We start from the raw sequence: 17,870 nt of genomic DNA on the forward strand, positions 1-17,870 counted from the left end.
TGTTGGAACAGTTCACTGTTCTCTACAGCAGAAGCTCTCTAAATGCATTAGAGAGAGAGAGAAAACATCTGCAGACAGGAAATAAATTACTTGATCCCAAGGTAAAACTCATATTTGAACAGTAACAAAGTGCAGGAAACAGAATAGCTCTGTATCACTTCCCATTCTGGCTATAAAGAACAAGGAGATCAGTAATACTGCATGGTCCTTCCCACCCCCCAAAAAAACCCTCTTTGTTCTTTGGAATAAAGGTAGTGGTCAACTTACAGTCACAATTGCAACCAGAATTTCCATTCAAAGGCCGTGAAGTGAGTTGTGCCTATTTGATAACCTCTTATGCCACAAGAGAATAACTGCAACTGTTAAATGACTCACATGGTCACTAAGCGAATCCAGCTTTCCTCACTGACTCTGCTTGTTGAAAATCAGCTAGGAAAGGAACAAATGATGATCACGTAACCCTGGGATGTTGCAACGGCTGTAAACCCATGCTGATAGGCAAGCTCCCAAATTTTGATCATGTGATTATGGGGATGCTACGATGGTTGCAAGTGCGAGGATCAGTAATAAGTCACTTTTTTCAGTGCTGTTGTAAGCAAATGGTTGTGAGTCGAAGACTTGTGGCAGACAGATGGGTCAATACTGTCAGTTGCAAGTAAGCATGGATGCTGGCATTGCATTTTGATTCTGCTATAATGCAAATGTTCTTACCAATTATAGGCTTCCCCTCATGATTGTTCAGATTGTTTACTTCCACTTTGGAATCTTCTGTCACAGAACCAGGACTGGTAACTCCTGGGATATTGGGAAGGTGGCAAGGAGGAGTTTGAGCCATGGGAGAATTGCGCCGATCTAACAGAAACTTGCGGTCGTAGATAATTCTGGTACCTAGAGAGGTGGAAAAGGAACAAAGGTAACTGGCACTTATTTTATTTATTTATTTATTTATTGGATTTGTATGCCGCCCCTCTCCGCAGACTCTGGGTGGCTAACAACAGTGATAAAAAACAGCATGTAACAATCCAATACTAAACAACTAAAAAAAACCTTATTATAAAACCAAACGTACATACAAACATACCATGCGTAAATTGTAAGGCCTAGGGGGAAAGAATATCTCAGTTCCCCCATGCCTAACGGCAGAAGTGGGTTTTAAGAAGCTTACGAAAGGCAAGGAGGGTGGGGGCAATTCTAATCTCTGGGGGGGAGTTGGTTCCAAAGGGCCGGGGACACCACAGAGAAGGCTCTTCCCCTGGGTCCCGCCAAATGACATTGTTTAGTTGACAGGACCCGGAGAAGGCCCACTCTGTGGGACCTAACTGGTCGCTGGGATTCGGCATATCAGATCCACTCTGCTGAGATGGACATTATAGGAGGAGAGCCATGTTAGTCTATGGCAGCAAAATGATAATAATAATCAGGAATTTATGGAGACCTTGGTGCTCTCTGAGTTTGGTTGTTTGCTTGCATATATTACATTATCCAACTAGATCACATCATAATCAGAGCACCAAGGACTCCTTAGTAACTAGTTCAACCCTGAGCTACACATACGGTCTTCTATTAAAATCAGAAATTTGGCAACACTGTTGCTAATTAACAGAATAATATTTTACTGAATCATTGTTTTTTCAGGCAGATAAATCATAAATATTTGTGGTCTAACTCCTGAGGCATATTTTTTTGCTCAAGCCCCTTATTTAGAAAGTAAGATTGCAGCTCTAAAAAAACATTATATTCAACTGAATGCACTTTAGTTTATATCCAAGGTATACACTAAATATTATATAAATCTTATACTGTATATAAGAAAGCAAAAGAGCCAGTTTTGGTCTAGTAATGAAAGAATATATCAGAGTTTATTGCAAAATCAAAACCAGAAGCACACAAAAATGACTGATTCCGCTGGATTCAATAACTTCTTTACAAACACATATATTTACAATGCCACAAGTAGAATTCTTCTTCAATCAGTTACAGGCAGCAGTTACTTTCATTTCAGCAGCAGACAAGCAGAGTGGACAAAAGAGCAGAGTGCAGAATGGACTGGAGCCACACCCAGTCTTAAGCTTAAATATTCAGTTTCGATTCTCTGCACAACTCAGGAAGTGGTTAGGTCCTATTGGCTGATTCAGTTGCTACGCCTATTCATTGGCTAACCTGTTAACATGCTTCTCCAAGTCATTAATATTCTAACATAATACAAGTCAAGTTTTAGTTCTGCCAGTGGCATGGAAGCCAGCTGGATGATTTTGGGCCACTCACACTCAACTTTAGGAAGAAAGCAATGACAAATCATTTTAGTTGTCTAGAACAGTGATTTTCAACCTTTTTTGAGCCGCGGCACATTTTTTACATTTACGAAACCCTGGGGCACATTGAGCGGGGCGGGAGGGGGGACTAAAAAAAGCTTGGACAAAAAAATTATCTCTCTCTCCCTTCCTTCCTCTTTCTTTCTCTCTCTCCGTCCCTCTTTCTTTCTCTTCCTTCCTTCCTGTCTTTTTTGCTCTCTTTCTCTCCCTCCTTACCTCCCTCTATGTCTTTCTCTCTCTCTCCTTCCCTCCCTCTCTTTCTCTCTCTCTCTTGCTTTCTTTCTCTCTCTTGCTCTCTTGCTTGCTTTCTCTTGTTCTCTTTCTCTCTCTCTTTCTTTCTTTCTCTCTCTCTCTTGCTTTCTTTCTCTCTCTCTTTCTTTCTCTCTCTCTCTTTCTTTCTCTCTCTCTCTCTTTCTTTCTTTCTATTGCTTTCTCTTTCTTTCTCTTTCTCTCTCTCTTGCTTTCTTTCTCTCTCTGAGCTTCGCGGCACACCTGACTATGTCTCGCGGCACACTAGTGTGCCACGGCACACTGGTTGAAAAACACTGGTCTAGAAGTTGGAGTCAAATGCACCAATTGAAGTATTGTATGCTTAGTATAAAACCTAAAACATAAGTGAAGTTTGGAAACTTCCCCCTTTTGCAACAAGGATGGCTCTTGACCTTAATTTTCAGCAATTTTTCAGTTCTATGAGCATGCGCAGAAAGAAAATTGTGTCTCTGCATATGCAGACATAAAATTGTGCTAGGGGATATGCGCACACATGCACGATGTGTTACAATGAGCAATCAGCGCACTGGTAGGAAAAGGTAAGAGGAACCCGCCCCTGAACCACTTCATATTGGTTTCTTTTATTCATTGACCAGAATTCTACTACTTGGTTTAATTACTGTCCTTATAGCCAATATTTCTTAAAAATATATTTTTATTTTTTTTATTTTCAAATTTTATGTTACAAACAGCAATAAAACATGACAGTGTCAAAACAATAGAAAATATTTTTAAAATGATACATCCTAGAAAACCATCCCAGAGCTGTGCAAATACCATTTTTATTTGAATTCTCTTTTCTTGCTAAGCAGGATAATTGTTCCTTTCTCATGTCTTCTTAATGCTTGCCTCGTTTTCAGTTGGAGCCTTCCTTTCCTAGCAAAGTCCCTGCCCATGTTTTTCTCTCTCCATTGGCCGAGAGACCCTCAAAGCTTGGCAATCTTCCTAATGCCCCTAAGCAGTTGTACCTTCCCATATTCCTTAGTTGGGTCTCTATATCTATGAAACATTCAGTGGCCTGGCTTTGCCTGCAAATTACTGCTGAAAGATGCAGAAAATGAGGGGGAGCAGATGAGTCTGAGAGCTCCTCCCACTGGAGATAACAGGGACTTTAATGTTACAGGTAATCCCTGATTTACAACTACAGTGGTACATCTACTTAAGAACGCCTCTACTTAAGAACTTTTCTAGATAAGAACTGTGTGTTCAAGATTTTTTTTGCCTCTTCTCAAGAACCATTTTCTACTTAAAAACTGGAGCCTGGAAAAATTTCCCAGGAAATTTGAGAGCGACACACAAGCCCGGCCAGTTTCCTGCCATTCCGCCTTTAATCCCGGCCATCTCGGGACTTTCTGGGCTGCCAGAGGAGCCTTTCGGTTGCGCTTAAGGAGGCTTTGGCAGTCCAGAGTGAACGGAGCATTTTCCTTTCTTTGGGCGCTTGGAGAGGGAATAAACCTCTGCCAGCACCCAGAGAAAAGAAACACTCCCTTCGCTCTGGGCAGCGACTGTCCTCCTCCTCTTCTTCCTCCAACCCAAATGCCAAGCTTTTATTTATTTCCTAATGGTTTGCACGCTTATTTGCTTTTACATTGATTCCTATGGGAAAAATTGCTTCTATTTACTAACTTTTCTACTTAAGAACCTGTTCTTAAGTTCTTAAGTAGAGGTACCACTGAATATTGAGCCCAAAATTTATGTTGCTAAGTGAGACATTTGCTGAGTTTGCCCCATTTTATGACCTTTCTGCCACAGTTGTTAAGCAAATCACTGCTGTTAAATGAATGCGGTTTCCCCATTGACTTTGCTTGAAAAAGGTGATCACATGACCTTCCAACACAGCAACATCATTAAAGGAACCTGTTACCAAGCATATGAATTTTGATCCCATGACCATGGGTGGGCTATCATGCTTGTTAAGTGTGAAAAATGATCATCCTAAATCACTTTTTTCAATGGTGCTGTAATTCTGAATAGTTACTAAATGAACTGTTGTAAATAAAGGATTGCCTATACTTTACTGAAGAGTGTCACGTGGTTTTACAGCAAGGAATAGTTTTCTTTTACAGATAGAAATACAGTGTTCCCTCGATTTTTGCGGGGGATGCGTTCCAAGACCGCCCGCGAAAGTCGAATTTCCGCGAAGTAGAGATGCGGAAGTAAATACACTATTTTTGGCTATGAACAGTATCACAAGCCTTCCCTTAACACTTTAAACCCCTAAACTGCAATTTCTCATTCCCACAGCAACCATTTAGATTATTACTCACCATGTTTATTTATTAAAGTTTATTTAAAAAAATATCTATTAAAGGTGGATGAAAGTTTGGCGATGACGTATGACGTCATTGGGCGGTGAAAAACCGTGGTATAGGGGGGAAAACCGCAAAGTATTTTTTAATTAATATTTTTGAAAAACCGTGGTATAGCTGTTTCGCGAAGTTCGAACCCGCGAAAATCGAGGGACCACTGTATGTTTCTGGACAGGCTAAGGTGCCAGATGGCATCTAATGTACATCTGTGGCAAACTGGATGCAAACCTTAGTCAAACGTTTCATCTCACACAGCAGGCATGTTTTCATCCAGTGTCAACACACTGGTGCCCAATAGACTTATATTTTGTCAGAATGGTAAGCAATTATAGGAACTGTAGTTGAAAATATCTAGATCAGTGGTTCTTAACCTTGATCAGTGGTTCTTAACCTTATTTGAACCCACCAGTTTCATATGCACATTCACCGAACCCTTCTTTAGTGATAAATCAAATATGATTTTTTTCCAAATTCAAGACATAGGTATATGTTTTTTTACTGCTACACAAAATGAACCGTGCATGAACATCACCTTGATCAAAGAACAAAACCAACACAGTGCATGAACTCACAACAAATTACATACCTGCAAATCAGGGTGACTTCTGCTGTTGTTTTTGAGAGAGCAGTTCAGTTATGCTTGGCTTCACCTTGGCAAGTGCTTCTCTCATGTCATTTTCACAGCAAGGTCTGTCCCTTTCCTTTGTTTTTATGTCCAGCATCCTTGAAAAGGATTGTTCGCACAGATATGTTGTAACAAATGGTATAAAAAATTCCAGGGCTTTCTTAGCAATAATTGGGTACTTTTCCAACTGTCGACACCAAAACGTTGAGAGTGTTGTTGTTCTGAAGAGTTGCTGCTGAACCTGGCTCTGCTGAATTTCAATGATTTCGTCGAGGTATTCATAATTTACATCTGCTGTCTCAACAGCAAACGTGAACAGCTGTCTCACCCATGCTGGATATGACTTTCTTGTAGGGAAATATCCGTCGAGAGACTTTGCAAGCTCATCTAAGTGCATGGCAATTGTTTGCTACAGTTCCATGGATACAGAAATGTCTCCGATTCCAGACACATCTTCGATCTTACTTACACAATCGTCCAGAAGGGGAAAGTTTGCAAAGTTATTGTTCTCTGTTCGTCATTTCCATAACAGTAAGTTTTTTTTTTAAAGCCTTCAGGTTTTCTTCTGCTTCCATGATGTTGACTCCACCAACCTGCATCTGCTGATTGAGATGATTTAGAGCTGCGAATATATCAGTCATGTACGCTAAAATGAGAATGAACTCAGGATTTTTGAAGCAATCTGCATGACAACGTTGGTGTTCTTGCAAAAACAGGGCTAATTCCACATGCATGGCAAAAACACGATTCAGCACCTGTCCCCGGGATAACCACCGAACATTAGAATGGTACAGGAGTAACTCAAATTCAGAGCCCATTTCTTTACACAGCTCACTGAAGATGCGGTGCCTCAGAGCACTATTTTCACACATAGTTCACTCATTCTACTACGGTTTTTAATACTTCTGCCATTTTTGGAGGCAAGGTTTTTGTTGCCAACGCATGCCTGTGCAGAATACAATGCGTAACAATGATGTGTGGCGCATCGGCTTTTACTAGCGCACCAAAACCAGACATTTTTCCCAGCATGACTGGAGCTCCGTCCGTACAAACTGTAGAAACCATGTGCCATGAAAGATTGTTGTCTCTGAGGAAGTCATCCACAAGCTTCTTCACATCGGCTGCCTTAGTTGTTGTTGTAAGAGGCTTACAAAATAAACTCTTCTTTTATCATGTTGTCTTTCACATAGCGCACGAAAACAGCAAGCTGTCTTAGATTAGAAACGTCTGTGGTCTCGTCGGGCTGAAGGCTGAATTTTGCTGGACTTGAAATTAGATCTGCGACTACTTGAGCCAAGATGTCTTTACTTATGCACTCTCTTCTGTCACTGATGGTATCATTTGAAAGAGGAATTTGGGATAATTTATCTTCGGCCGCTGTTCCGAGTATCAGATTCGCCATCTTTAACGCTGCTGGTTTTATGAGTGTTTCACCGATGGTGTGCGGCTTGCCCTGCTTTGCGATCAGGTAAGCAACTTCGTACGATGCGGTGAAGATCGGTTTGTTCACGGGTACAAATCCAAGAGCAGGCAGAGTGGCGCTTTCATCAAATCTGGCTCTTTTCACCTTGAATTCAGCAAGCATTGTGTTCTTGTATTCCCCATCTCCATGCAGCTTCAGGAAGTGTTCCTTCAGTTTTGCCGATGCGAGACTAGAGTTGCTCAACTTGGCATTGCAAATCATGCAGAGAGGATGCTGATTCCCATCACGTTCCGTGATACATGTGAATCCATGTTGTACATATTTGTCCGACCACTTTCTTTTTTTGCTCGACATAGTTAGTATATTAAGAAAGAAACCACACAACGTACAACTATGACAGTCACATGGTGACAACTGAGCACACTAAATTCCCCGCAGCACTGATAGGCCAATTAATGTAATGTGATCATCTGCAGTAAGTGATAGCCAAGCAGGGCGTGTCATCACGAATTTACATAATGAGTCGGGTGTGTCTTGACCTCCGTGGCGGAGGTTCCGCCGAATCCGAGACCGACTCACCGAACCCCAGTTAAGAACCACTGATCTAGATGTTAGCAAACTATGTATCCCTTTACTCAGCTGAAATTTGGAGGGCAAGCAGAAAATAAGCCACTTGCTGCATCTTTACTTTTCCGATTATAAGATGCACCGGAGTATATAATGAACCTTAGTTTTGGGGGAGAAAAATAAGAAAAAAGCTGATGGCGGTGTGTGTGGATGGCCTCCCTGAATACTCTGTTTCAAAGGTGAACTTTAGCAACAGGTTCGTTGGTGGTGAGCTCTATGCCTTGCTTTTTCAGTCTCTGAACCCTTTGTTGAAGCCCTGCCCAGCCTCTGAAACGGAGATTTCACAGGCTGTTTTCAGCCTATGAAACCACCTTTTGAGAGGCTGGATGGAGCTACATTTAGTGTATAAGACGCACCCAAATTTTTACCCTCTTTTAGCGTGGGGAAAGTGTGTCTTAAACTCTGAAAAAATACAGTATTTAATTTAATCCTTTGCGTCTACAGTATATGGAATCGATTTTTCAAAAACAATTGGCAATAATTGATCTACACCATTATCTATTATCAAAGGGCTTAAATGCACTATTGCTTTCTGGTTTGTATTGAAAATAAATCACAAATAAATCACAACTTAGTCTGTTGTGTGGATGTTTGGATGTTTCAGGCTGGGAATTTCTGGCGGGTCAGGCGTGTTTTTGGATTGTTATGTTTGTTGGGTCTGGTCTTCAGGCATTATGTGAATTTCATTGTATATACTGTACTTACAATGGCAATAATAAAGTATCTTAAATCTCATTTCCTTCCACATCAGAAGCTCATCTGAAAAAGCATCACCATATTAAGACAATAGCAACATTGCCTGGCTTTAATCAAGTCAAAGTTAAACTTAATTTAATCAATCTAATTGATAAAAAGAAAGTGTATGAAGGGGGGAGGAAAGATGACAAAATATTAAACTCTTAAGAAAAGGATTAATAGTATAAATAAAGCAAGTGGACATGGTATAGCTGGTCCTCAACTATTGCTTATCTGAGTGCTTCCACTTCCCATTTTCATCATATTGCTCAATTCTGTTTGCCAATTTTTTGCCACTGCATATTTCGGCCTCCATTTTCTTTACAGAGGCTTAGTTAAATCAAAGGAACTTATGTAACATCATACAGTACAACCAAATGTAGTGAATTTTACTTTAACCTAAATGCCCTTTATGGCTTAGGCCAAGTATAGCTATGAAACAGATTTCTCCCTTGTGTTCCATCATACCCCTAGGTCAACTAAGTGTGACATCTATTCAGCACCATCTGTGCATTCCTAGAACACATAAATAACACAGGAATCGAACTTCCCAAGCTTGTAAACAGCCTGTTTACCCAATCAACTCCCCAGTAAGAATCACCGCTGAAAGAAGATTCATTTGTGATTGTTCTCCTTTTTTCCAAGGAACAAAAATTGTGGAATGGTCAGTATTAAATAAAAGCAAAGGCAAGAAAAATAGTAAAATGTGACAGCTGGCACTTTTTCCCAGTCCCATTTGCAAGAATAAACCTCCTATCAAATTCTAAAATGGAGAAAACATTGATGTTTCAGTTTAAAACTGGAGTCACAGAGGTCTCCCAGAAGCCATCACCTGAACCCCTAATGGTTGTTATTTTAGAGAGAAAACAGGAGGTAGAAGAATTATGTACATCTCTTTCAGCTGCAGAAATTAAAGGAAGGGTGTAAATTTGTAACTCTATGCTTATAACATACCCAGCCCTTTTCATTTACATTCCAATTCTACCCTAAAGCTCTGCTGTAAGAGAAAAAAAAAATTTTCTACAAATCTGAGCCCACTCTGATATAATGATTAAAGTACTGGACTGGCACCAAGAACTTGTGAGTTCTAATTCATCCTCACTTGGGATCTTTTTGGATGATTATGGAACACTGAGTTAGGTTCAATTCCTGTTAACCTCAGTGACATATCTTATGAATCTAGTTTTCTTGGCAAATACTGTATTTTGCCACCACCTCTAAATCACCCATTTTTTCCTATGGCTCTGGAATTTGCTCGAGAGCTTCCACTCCAAACACAATCCCACTTAGCTTCTAGGCCCAGACATAATCAGTTAGATGGGGTGTGGTTTTTTTTGTATATACAGTAGACCCCCGCTCGTTGCGAGGGTTCCGTTCCAGGACCCCCCGCAACGAGCGGGTTTTCGCGAAGTAGCGCTGCGGAAGTAAAAACACCATCTGCGCATGTGCAGATGGCGTTTTTACTCCCACAGCGCTAGCGAGGAGCCGAAGATTGGGGGCGGGGCGGCTGTTTGCCGCCGGCATGGAGGGCTTCCTAGCAGCCCCCCAAACCCGGGTTGGGGGTCCGGGGGGCGCTGGCTCTCGGCGCTTTCGAGCTGAGTCCGGGAGCGAATTCGCTTCCGGACTCAGCTCAAAACCGCTGATAGCAAGCGGCAAGGAACGGCTTGTCTCGGCGCTTTCGAGCTGACCGGACTCAGCTCGAAAGCGCCGAGACAAGCCGTTCCTTGCCACTTGCTATCGGCGGTTTTGAGCTGAGTCCGGAAGCGAATTCGCTTCCGGACTCAGCTCAAAACCGCCGATAGCAAGCGGCAAGGAACGGCTTGTCTCGGCGCTTTCGAGCTGACAGGACTCAGCTCGAAAGCGCCGAGACAAGCCGTTCCTTGCCGCTTGCTATCGGCGGTTTTGAGCTGAGTCCGGAAGCGAATTCGCTTCCGGACTCAGCTCAAAACCGCCGATAGCAAGCGGCAAGGAACGGCTTGTCTCGGCGCTTTCGAGCTGACCGGACTCAGCTCGAAAGCGCCGAGACAAGCCGTTCCTTGCCGCTTGCTATCGGCGCTTTTGAGCTGAGTCCGGGAGCGAATTCGCTCCCGGACTCAGCTCAAAAGCGGCGAGAATGAACGGCGTGGGCGGGCGAAGGGCGGGCGGCAGCGAGGAGTTTGCGTGGGCGGTGGGGAAACTCCTCGCTGACGCCAGCAAGAGGGGGAAGACCCAGGGAAGCCGCTGCCATCTACGCATGCGTGCCCGGCACGCATGCGTAGATGGTATTTTTGACTTCCGGGTTGAAAAATAGCGAAGTACCCTGTTCGCAATGGTTGGGGACGCAATAAACGGGGGATCACTGTAGTAGCAAACATGCTTGGATAGCATTCCACTTTGCAGTGGTTTGTTGCAGGATCTTGCAACTATTTGATAAGACCACTCTTCTGGATTAAAATTGTAGAGAGAACAGTAGGCTTTAAGTGAGTTTGAGGTACTGGTAGAATTGAACAGCCCAATACTTTTTAATAGCACATCAAGTACGATGAGAATTTCTGAGTCAAGACTAGCTATAGAACAGCTGCTCTTCTCTTCAAAGGCACAATCTCTGGGTTTGAATCTCTCATCTGTAACCCTCAGTTTTATATTTGTTCAGAGTTTCTTTTTACATTTGTATCTTTATGTAGCTAGTTACTTGGAAAAATTACTAGGAAACAGACTTGCCTGTCAAAGCAAAATGGTGATTTGTTCCATGCTTTCACCTTGGTTTTATTCCTTCAGCAAAGTTGTGTGTGTGTGTGTGCGTGTGTGTGTACAACTGGATAAATACCCCAAGAAAATACTGGGCTGCTGTTACTGACTCTTTTTTACTTATTGGGTGAGTATAATAGCTATTTAGTTACCGTATATTAGATTTATATTCCATTGCTTCAGTTTTGATTACTCAGTTTTGGGGTGTTATTTTTGGAAATCACTCAAAGCAACCCTTCTCTTTCTTTCTTTCTCTGTCTCTCTCTTGCATGAACTGCCCTTTTGTTTATAAGCTCAGTGGTATCTGTAGCAATCAATGGTGACCTCAGAATCACAGTGCGAGCAGCTCCTCACGTAAACTCCACCCTTACATACTTGCACCATGACATCTGAGGTAAGTAAGCAGAATGCATTTGCCTGATGACATCTTCACACGTACACCATTGTTTCCCCTTTGGACTGTCTCTCTCTGAATGTCTATGCAACATCAATTGCAGTCACAACCTGAATATCAGAAATGGGGTATCAGAAATGGTTCAAGCACAACAGTCCAATTCCACCAATGAAATTCCTTAGCATTAGCAACTCAGATAAATAGCAATTTTGGAAGAAATTTGAACAAAGGGCTGGTGAAAAGCAGCATAATCTGTAGACGGTAAAGCAGCACAGCCCCTTTCTCCGATCAAATGTATCAGTTTACTAATTCCAACATTCCAAATAAATGGTGCATAGGGGTCAATATAATAAGAGTTCTGTCCAATTTAGGTCATTTGCCATGAAAATACTTGCTGAATATTTGCGGTATTAAAAAACCCCCCAAAGATTTTTGGATCATAAAAACCAAGTATCAGATTTTGAATTTGGACAAAGCAAACCCCACAATGAAGGAAATATTCATGATAATTTAATCTACCTCTCACCATTACATCTCTTTCTTTTACATATGCCTACTTGCTTTTCTGCAAATACCAAATTCTGGTCCTTGATTTTCACACATTTCAGCCCAAACAACAGCCTCTACTAATAAAACTCTGAATGCTGACTTCTCTTTTCCAGTGTTAGTAGAATGAAATAACAAAAAAAGTGAGCAATAATTATTTCCACTCATGTGAATTGAAGACCAACAGTTAGCAGTATCCTTATAATGTCTGCATTTAAAATAATCCATTAACTCACGCAATTAGTTGCCTTAAGGCAGAATCCCAACAGTCCATGGAAAACTTTTTTATGTAATCAAGGTTTTTTTTTTTAGGTATCTGAAGTCAGCTGGGATATCTCTCAAGGAGAAAGTTTTAACTTTTGGCCATGAAAACATGGGCAATGAAAGTCATCAAAGCCTGTTGAAATATTGCTTTGCAGAGCAAAAGTGATGGTGCTCAGGTGTTCATAACTTTTTCTCTAGGCACTGGTGTAATTTTTGCTTTGCTGACCTGGGCTGGGTTCCAACATCCATGGCAAGTAGCAAGGCACATTCAGTGCTTTCAAAACGAAACATCACAAAATTAGAGCGAGAAAGGAATGTGTCTAACAAAAGCACTTTTGTATAAGTGAGGAAGAAATCCAAACATTGCCAAATGTCTGTATTTTGCCTTCTGAAGTTTCTTCTGGCTGTTAGTTCTCCTCATAAGTTGGTGTTCTTCCAAAATTCTTCTTTACACAGATATAGCCACCTTCAGTACTCTTCCTTACTATTTTAATACGGAACCTGAGATAGGCTGTTAATGTTTCTTTGGTTTCAACACTGTTCTTCTCTGTTGCACATGTATATGTATAAATACCCTTCCATGTTTTCAAAATTATTTTCTTTCTTGTTTAACTTATACCCAATTTTTCATACAGGAGTTTATGGTGGAAATCATAGCATTTCCTCATTCTTTCCCTACAACTCTATGACATAGGCTGGACTGAGAACTAAGGTCCAGAATCATCCAGGAAGCTTCCTGAGGCAAAGGTGGTCTAGAATTTGCTGCTTTTTCAATGTGGGAAATACTTAAGATTCTGTAAAGGTGGGATAATCCAGAATTAATTAATTAATTAATGGATGATTACCGTACTTAAAAACCAACCAACAACTACACTTAAAAACCAACCAACCAACCAACCACACTGGTCTTTTTAAAAGTTATAAATTTTTGGAAATTTAGAATAATTAAATGAACAGAATCATAAAATAATAAGGAAATTTATATTCATAAAATACAGCTTGATTATTTTCTTTGCAATTACATCTTTCAATATCTGTGTTCCTTCTTTTGCCATACTTATGTTTAATGTTGCAATGCTAGTATTCCCCCCCCCCCCCCCCCACACACACACAATATATTCCAATTTAGATAAAAAATACTGTTTTCACACTTTTGGGTAACCAAAGATTTCAATGGAGTCAAACTTTCAGCTGTGGCCAGGGGGACTTTTGTCCAGGTTCGCCTGGTTCACCAGTTGTGGCCCTATTTGGACCAGTAGGCTCTGTGCAGTCACTCAGGTCCTTATCACCTCCAGTCTCAATTATTGCAATGCGCTCCACATGGGGCTACCCTTGAAAAGTGTTCGGAGACTGCAAATAGTCCAGAATGCCGCCGTGACACCTGTGCTCTGCAAGCTGCACAGTCTTCCTATTAGTCTCCAGGCACAATTCAAGGCGTTGGTTATTACCTATAATGCCCTATATGGCTCAGGGCCAGACTATCTACGGGACTGTCTCCTGCCACAGACCTCCCAGAGACCAATAAGAGCACACAGAGTTGGCCTCCTCCAGGTCCCATCGACTAAACAATGTAGGTTGGCAGGACCGCGGGAGAAGGCCTTCTTTGTGGCTGCCCCGGCTCTATGGAACCAACTACCTCCCGATGTCTGTACAGCTCCCGCCCTACTGGCCTTCCACAAGGCCACAAAGACCTGGCTTTGCCGGCATCTTTCATGGTCAATTTTTTTATTTTATGAATTGTGTGCATGCATAAGAGTTGATTGGTTTTTTATATAAATGGGTTTTATTGGGGTTAGGTTTTTTAAAAAAAGTTTATATTCGACTTCTTTTTATTGCTGTATCTTTTTGTATTGTTATTGGGTTGTAAGCCACCCTGAGTCCTTTGGGATTGGGCGGCATAGAAGTCGAATAAGCAAGCAAGCAAGCAAGCAAACAAACAAACAAACTTATTTTTAATTACTAGTATTTATTTATATATAGAAATATCAGATTCAGATGTCTGGAAAAAATGCAACAACTAAAACTAAAGTAATGGAATTTCAGCTATGCAATTTTGAGTGACCTTTAACAAGCTTCCACTTAAGAATAGGACATCCTGCTCCCACTCTAAGCAAAAGTTTGAAATTAGTATAGTTTGTCAGTTGATTCCTAAAGGAAATGGGATTACAGTGGTCCCTCGATCATCGCGAGGGTTCCGTTCCAGGACCCCTCGCGATGATCGATTTGTCGCGAAGTAGCGGTGCGTAAGTAAAAACACCATCTGCGCATGCGCAGATGGTATTTTTATTTCCACCGCAGCAGCGAGGAGCTGAAGATTGGGTTTCCCCGCCGCCTCGCTGCTGCTGCTTGTCCGCAGCGCGTGCCGCCCGCCCCCCCCCCCGCGCTGTTGCTGGGGCCGCTTCTCAGCTGAGAAGCGGCCCTGGGGTTTCCCCGCGCGCGCGCGCGCGCCCCCCGCCCCCCCGCGCTGTTGCTGGGGCCGCTTCTCAGCTGAGAAGCGGCCCTGGGGTTTCCCCGCGCGCGCGCGCGCCGCCCGCCCCCCGCGCTGTTGCTGGGGCCGCTTCTCAGCTGAGAAGCGGCCCTGGGGTTTCCCCGCGCGCGCGCGCGCCGCCCGCCCCCCCGCGCTGTTGCTGGGGCCGCTTCTCAGCTGAGAAGCGGCCCTGGGGTTTCCCCGCGCGCGCGCGCGCCGCCCGCCCCCCCACGCTGTTGCTGGGGCCGCTTCTCAGCTGAGAAGCAGCCCTGGGGTTTCCCCCGCGCGCGCGTGCCGCCCGCCCCCCGCGCTGTTGCTGGGGCCGCTTCTCAGCTGAGAAGCGGCCCTGGGGTTTCCCCGCGCGTGTGCCGCCCACCCGCCCACGCCGTTGCTCGCGCCTTACCGGGGCAAGAGGGGGAAGACCCAGGGAAGCCTCTGCCCGGCGGGGAAACTCCACCATCTACGCATGCGTGGAAGGGCACGCATGCGCAGATGGTGGAGTTTACTTCCGGGTTGAAAACTCGCGATATAGCGTTTAGCGAAGATCGAGATCGCGAAACTCGAGGGACCACTGTACTGTCAAGATTATGAAGAGAATATCAATTTGATTGCATCAGCCCTGCATTTAAATCATACCTGAACTGCAGAACAGAATATAGTAAAATTAATCCAATTCGAGCATTAGGATTCTTTAAGCCTTGCAAATGGTTACCTCTTTCATTGTAATCAATGGGAATCTGAGTTTTTAAACTATGGACACGCTTCCTCTGTTCTGCACCCCAGGAACAGCAGAAGCATTTGGGGGGGGGGGGTGTCGATGGTTTTCAACTTTGTATATTGTACTCTACAAGTAGACTCAAAACCGTAATTGAGCAAGTATAGTTTTAAGTCCTGACAACCATAAAGCATGTCATTGTGTGATCGATCTGATTTTGTGACCTTCTGGTAGTGGTCGTTAAGTGAATTCATTATTTGTTATGGGAAGTAAATACTGGTTTACAGCAAAAGCATTGTAAGTTGCAGTCTCGTGTGAAACTAGGAAGGTGCAGATGGCTATAAATTCAGTCTGGTTGACAAGCACTCAAAATATAGGAGGGGTGGCTACTGGAACTTCAGAATTATGTAGTAAATATGTTTGGGGGGGGGGTGTCATTTGTAACTTCAAACTTCACTAATTGACCAGTTGCAAGTTGAAGACTACTTGTGTAAAATATAATGCAACATTGTCGACTGGGTTCACAGAATATTTATATTTGACTTGGATGCCACCAAATCTTCCCAGATTCTCAGCTGCTCACAACAAAAAAACATATAAGGAGGGAGGGGGGAGGACTCTGTTGTATCATGTGGCAATGATTCCACAACAGGGAAAACAGAGAAGACAGAATATCAATCCATCAATTTCAAAATGCCTTCTGGATGTTAAATCATGATGTAATTGGCTTATTTGTGTTTTCCATATCATGGTATGTTTACTATCTAATGTAAATCTCATAATGTATTTAATAAACCACAGTTAATGAAGAAATACAACCATAAAAGTCAAACTATGGTATTCTGGCAGAAACTGTCAAGTTTCACAGCTACTCCTTATCAATTGTTAATTTTCATACTAGCCACTTATTTGAAACAAGCCTGATATCTCTAATTTTCCAAGCTTGAGTTCCTTTTAGGTGTGTGAATTTCGGCCCTGAATTCTTCAAGTAAAAATCTAATTTTAACTCACATATCTGAAGAGCTATTTTGTGCCAAATCATGTACCTTTTAAATAAAAAGCATAGTGCTGTGCCTTTCCCATTCAAAGCAAGTTCTGGGCAAAGAAATGCCATTCCAGAAATTATATAAACTTCCAAATTTATACTGTTCTCTGGCATGACAGCTGTTAACTTGAAATGTAATCTTAATAGTTTTGGGCCTGCAGAAGAAACCCATGTCATTGACAAATCAGCAAGGCAGCATATCTTGCTTTCTCTCCCTCCCCACCCATTACCAGTAATTTTGAATAATATGAAATATAAAAGTATAATTCAAAGCTGTAAACAAAAGGCCCAAGAAGGAACCTGGTGCTCATCAACTTTAAGAAAAAGTTGCAAAGACCAAATCAGTTTGTTAGCTATCTAAAATCTAAACCTTGGCCACATAAAAAACAATGCATCAACTTTGAGTTTACTAGAACTCAGCAGGATAAAAGAATACACAGTTGCACATATGAAAATCAAGGCAAAAGTGCAAACAAGTGGGATGGGGGAAGAGACTTGTGACATCTGAGAACCATACCGATAAGAGGACAAGTCTAATCATAACATAATTCTTAAGTGGTCTAGTCAACGAAAGCTGGATGTCACAATAATTTTACTTTTAAAGCATCATAAGAATGTTTCTTACAACATATTACTATCATATTTTCCCCTCTGGAATTAATCTCTGTATTAATCCAGCATTTTCAGCAGCTGGAGGGGGGGGGGCAAAGTTGGACAAAGCTGTTAAAAGCTTCTGAGCAGGTTAATGTATTAACTAAAACTAATGTATTAGCTAAGTTTAAAAAATCGTCAGACATAAAGCAGCAAAGTTTCAAACTCAGAGTGGCCTTATGCAACAGCTTGTAAACAGCTGAAAAACCCCGAGCCTACAGCAATACCATTTTGAAAGGAAATTTACTATTTAGCTGCACACGTGCACATATCACCTCCCTTCAACTTCTACTGCCTTCAAACCAGCTCGCTCCACGTCTAGGGAACAGAGGCTTAATCATTAGCTGAGGGATCCTGCTTGCTTCTCTCTAATCTCCTGCTCCGCTTCAATGCACGTCCAAGACATTAAAAAAAGGGTCCACAAATAACTGAATTCATCTGATTCAACCCTAGTTCGAAGCTCCCCGCGATATATATAACGCAACCGCGTCCCCGTTTTGGGGGTAGCTTATTTTATATACAACAGTTGAAGCGATTTGGAGAAAAAAAAGCACATAAAGCGTTTCCTCAGGGAAAAGCAGAAACAGCACGTGGTGCCTTCTCGCGGCCTAGTTTATTTATTTATTTAATATTAATAAAAGCTAGGCAGGGCAGCCGGCTGACGTCCCCAAAGGGCGGCTGGTAAAACACCACAGACACGCCAGCCATTTCCAACGCCCGAGCCGGGGTGTTTTGGGGCAGGGTGGCGTGGTCCTCTCCT

General features: G+C 42.3%; 1 protein-coding gene across 1 annotated transcript in view; it reads right to left on the minus strand.

The window, feature by feature from the left end:
* Window positions 1-17,870, minus strand: part of EIF4EBP2 (eukaryotic translation initiation factor 4E binding protein 2) — a 28,711-nt gene that overhangs the window by 9,582 nt on the left and 1,259 nt on the right. The window contains exon 2 of the mRNA XM_070752227.1: window positions 712-888. Within this exon, the coding sequence (XP_070608328.1) occupies window positions 712-888 (177 nt within the window). The remainder of the gene's footprint in view (window positions 1-711; window positions 889-17,870) is intronic.

This window comes from Erythrolamprus reginae, chromosome 5 (genome assembly GCF_031021105.1).
Source record: "Erythrolamprus reginae isolate rEryReg1 chromosome 5, rEryReg1.hap1, whole genome shotgun sequence".
Taxonomy (NCBI): domain Eukaryota; kingdom Metazoa; phylum Chordata; class Lepidosauria; order Squamata; family Dipsadidae; genus Erythrolamprus; species Erythrolamprus reginae.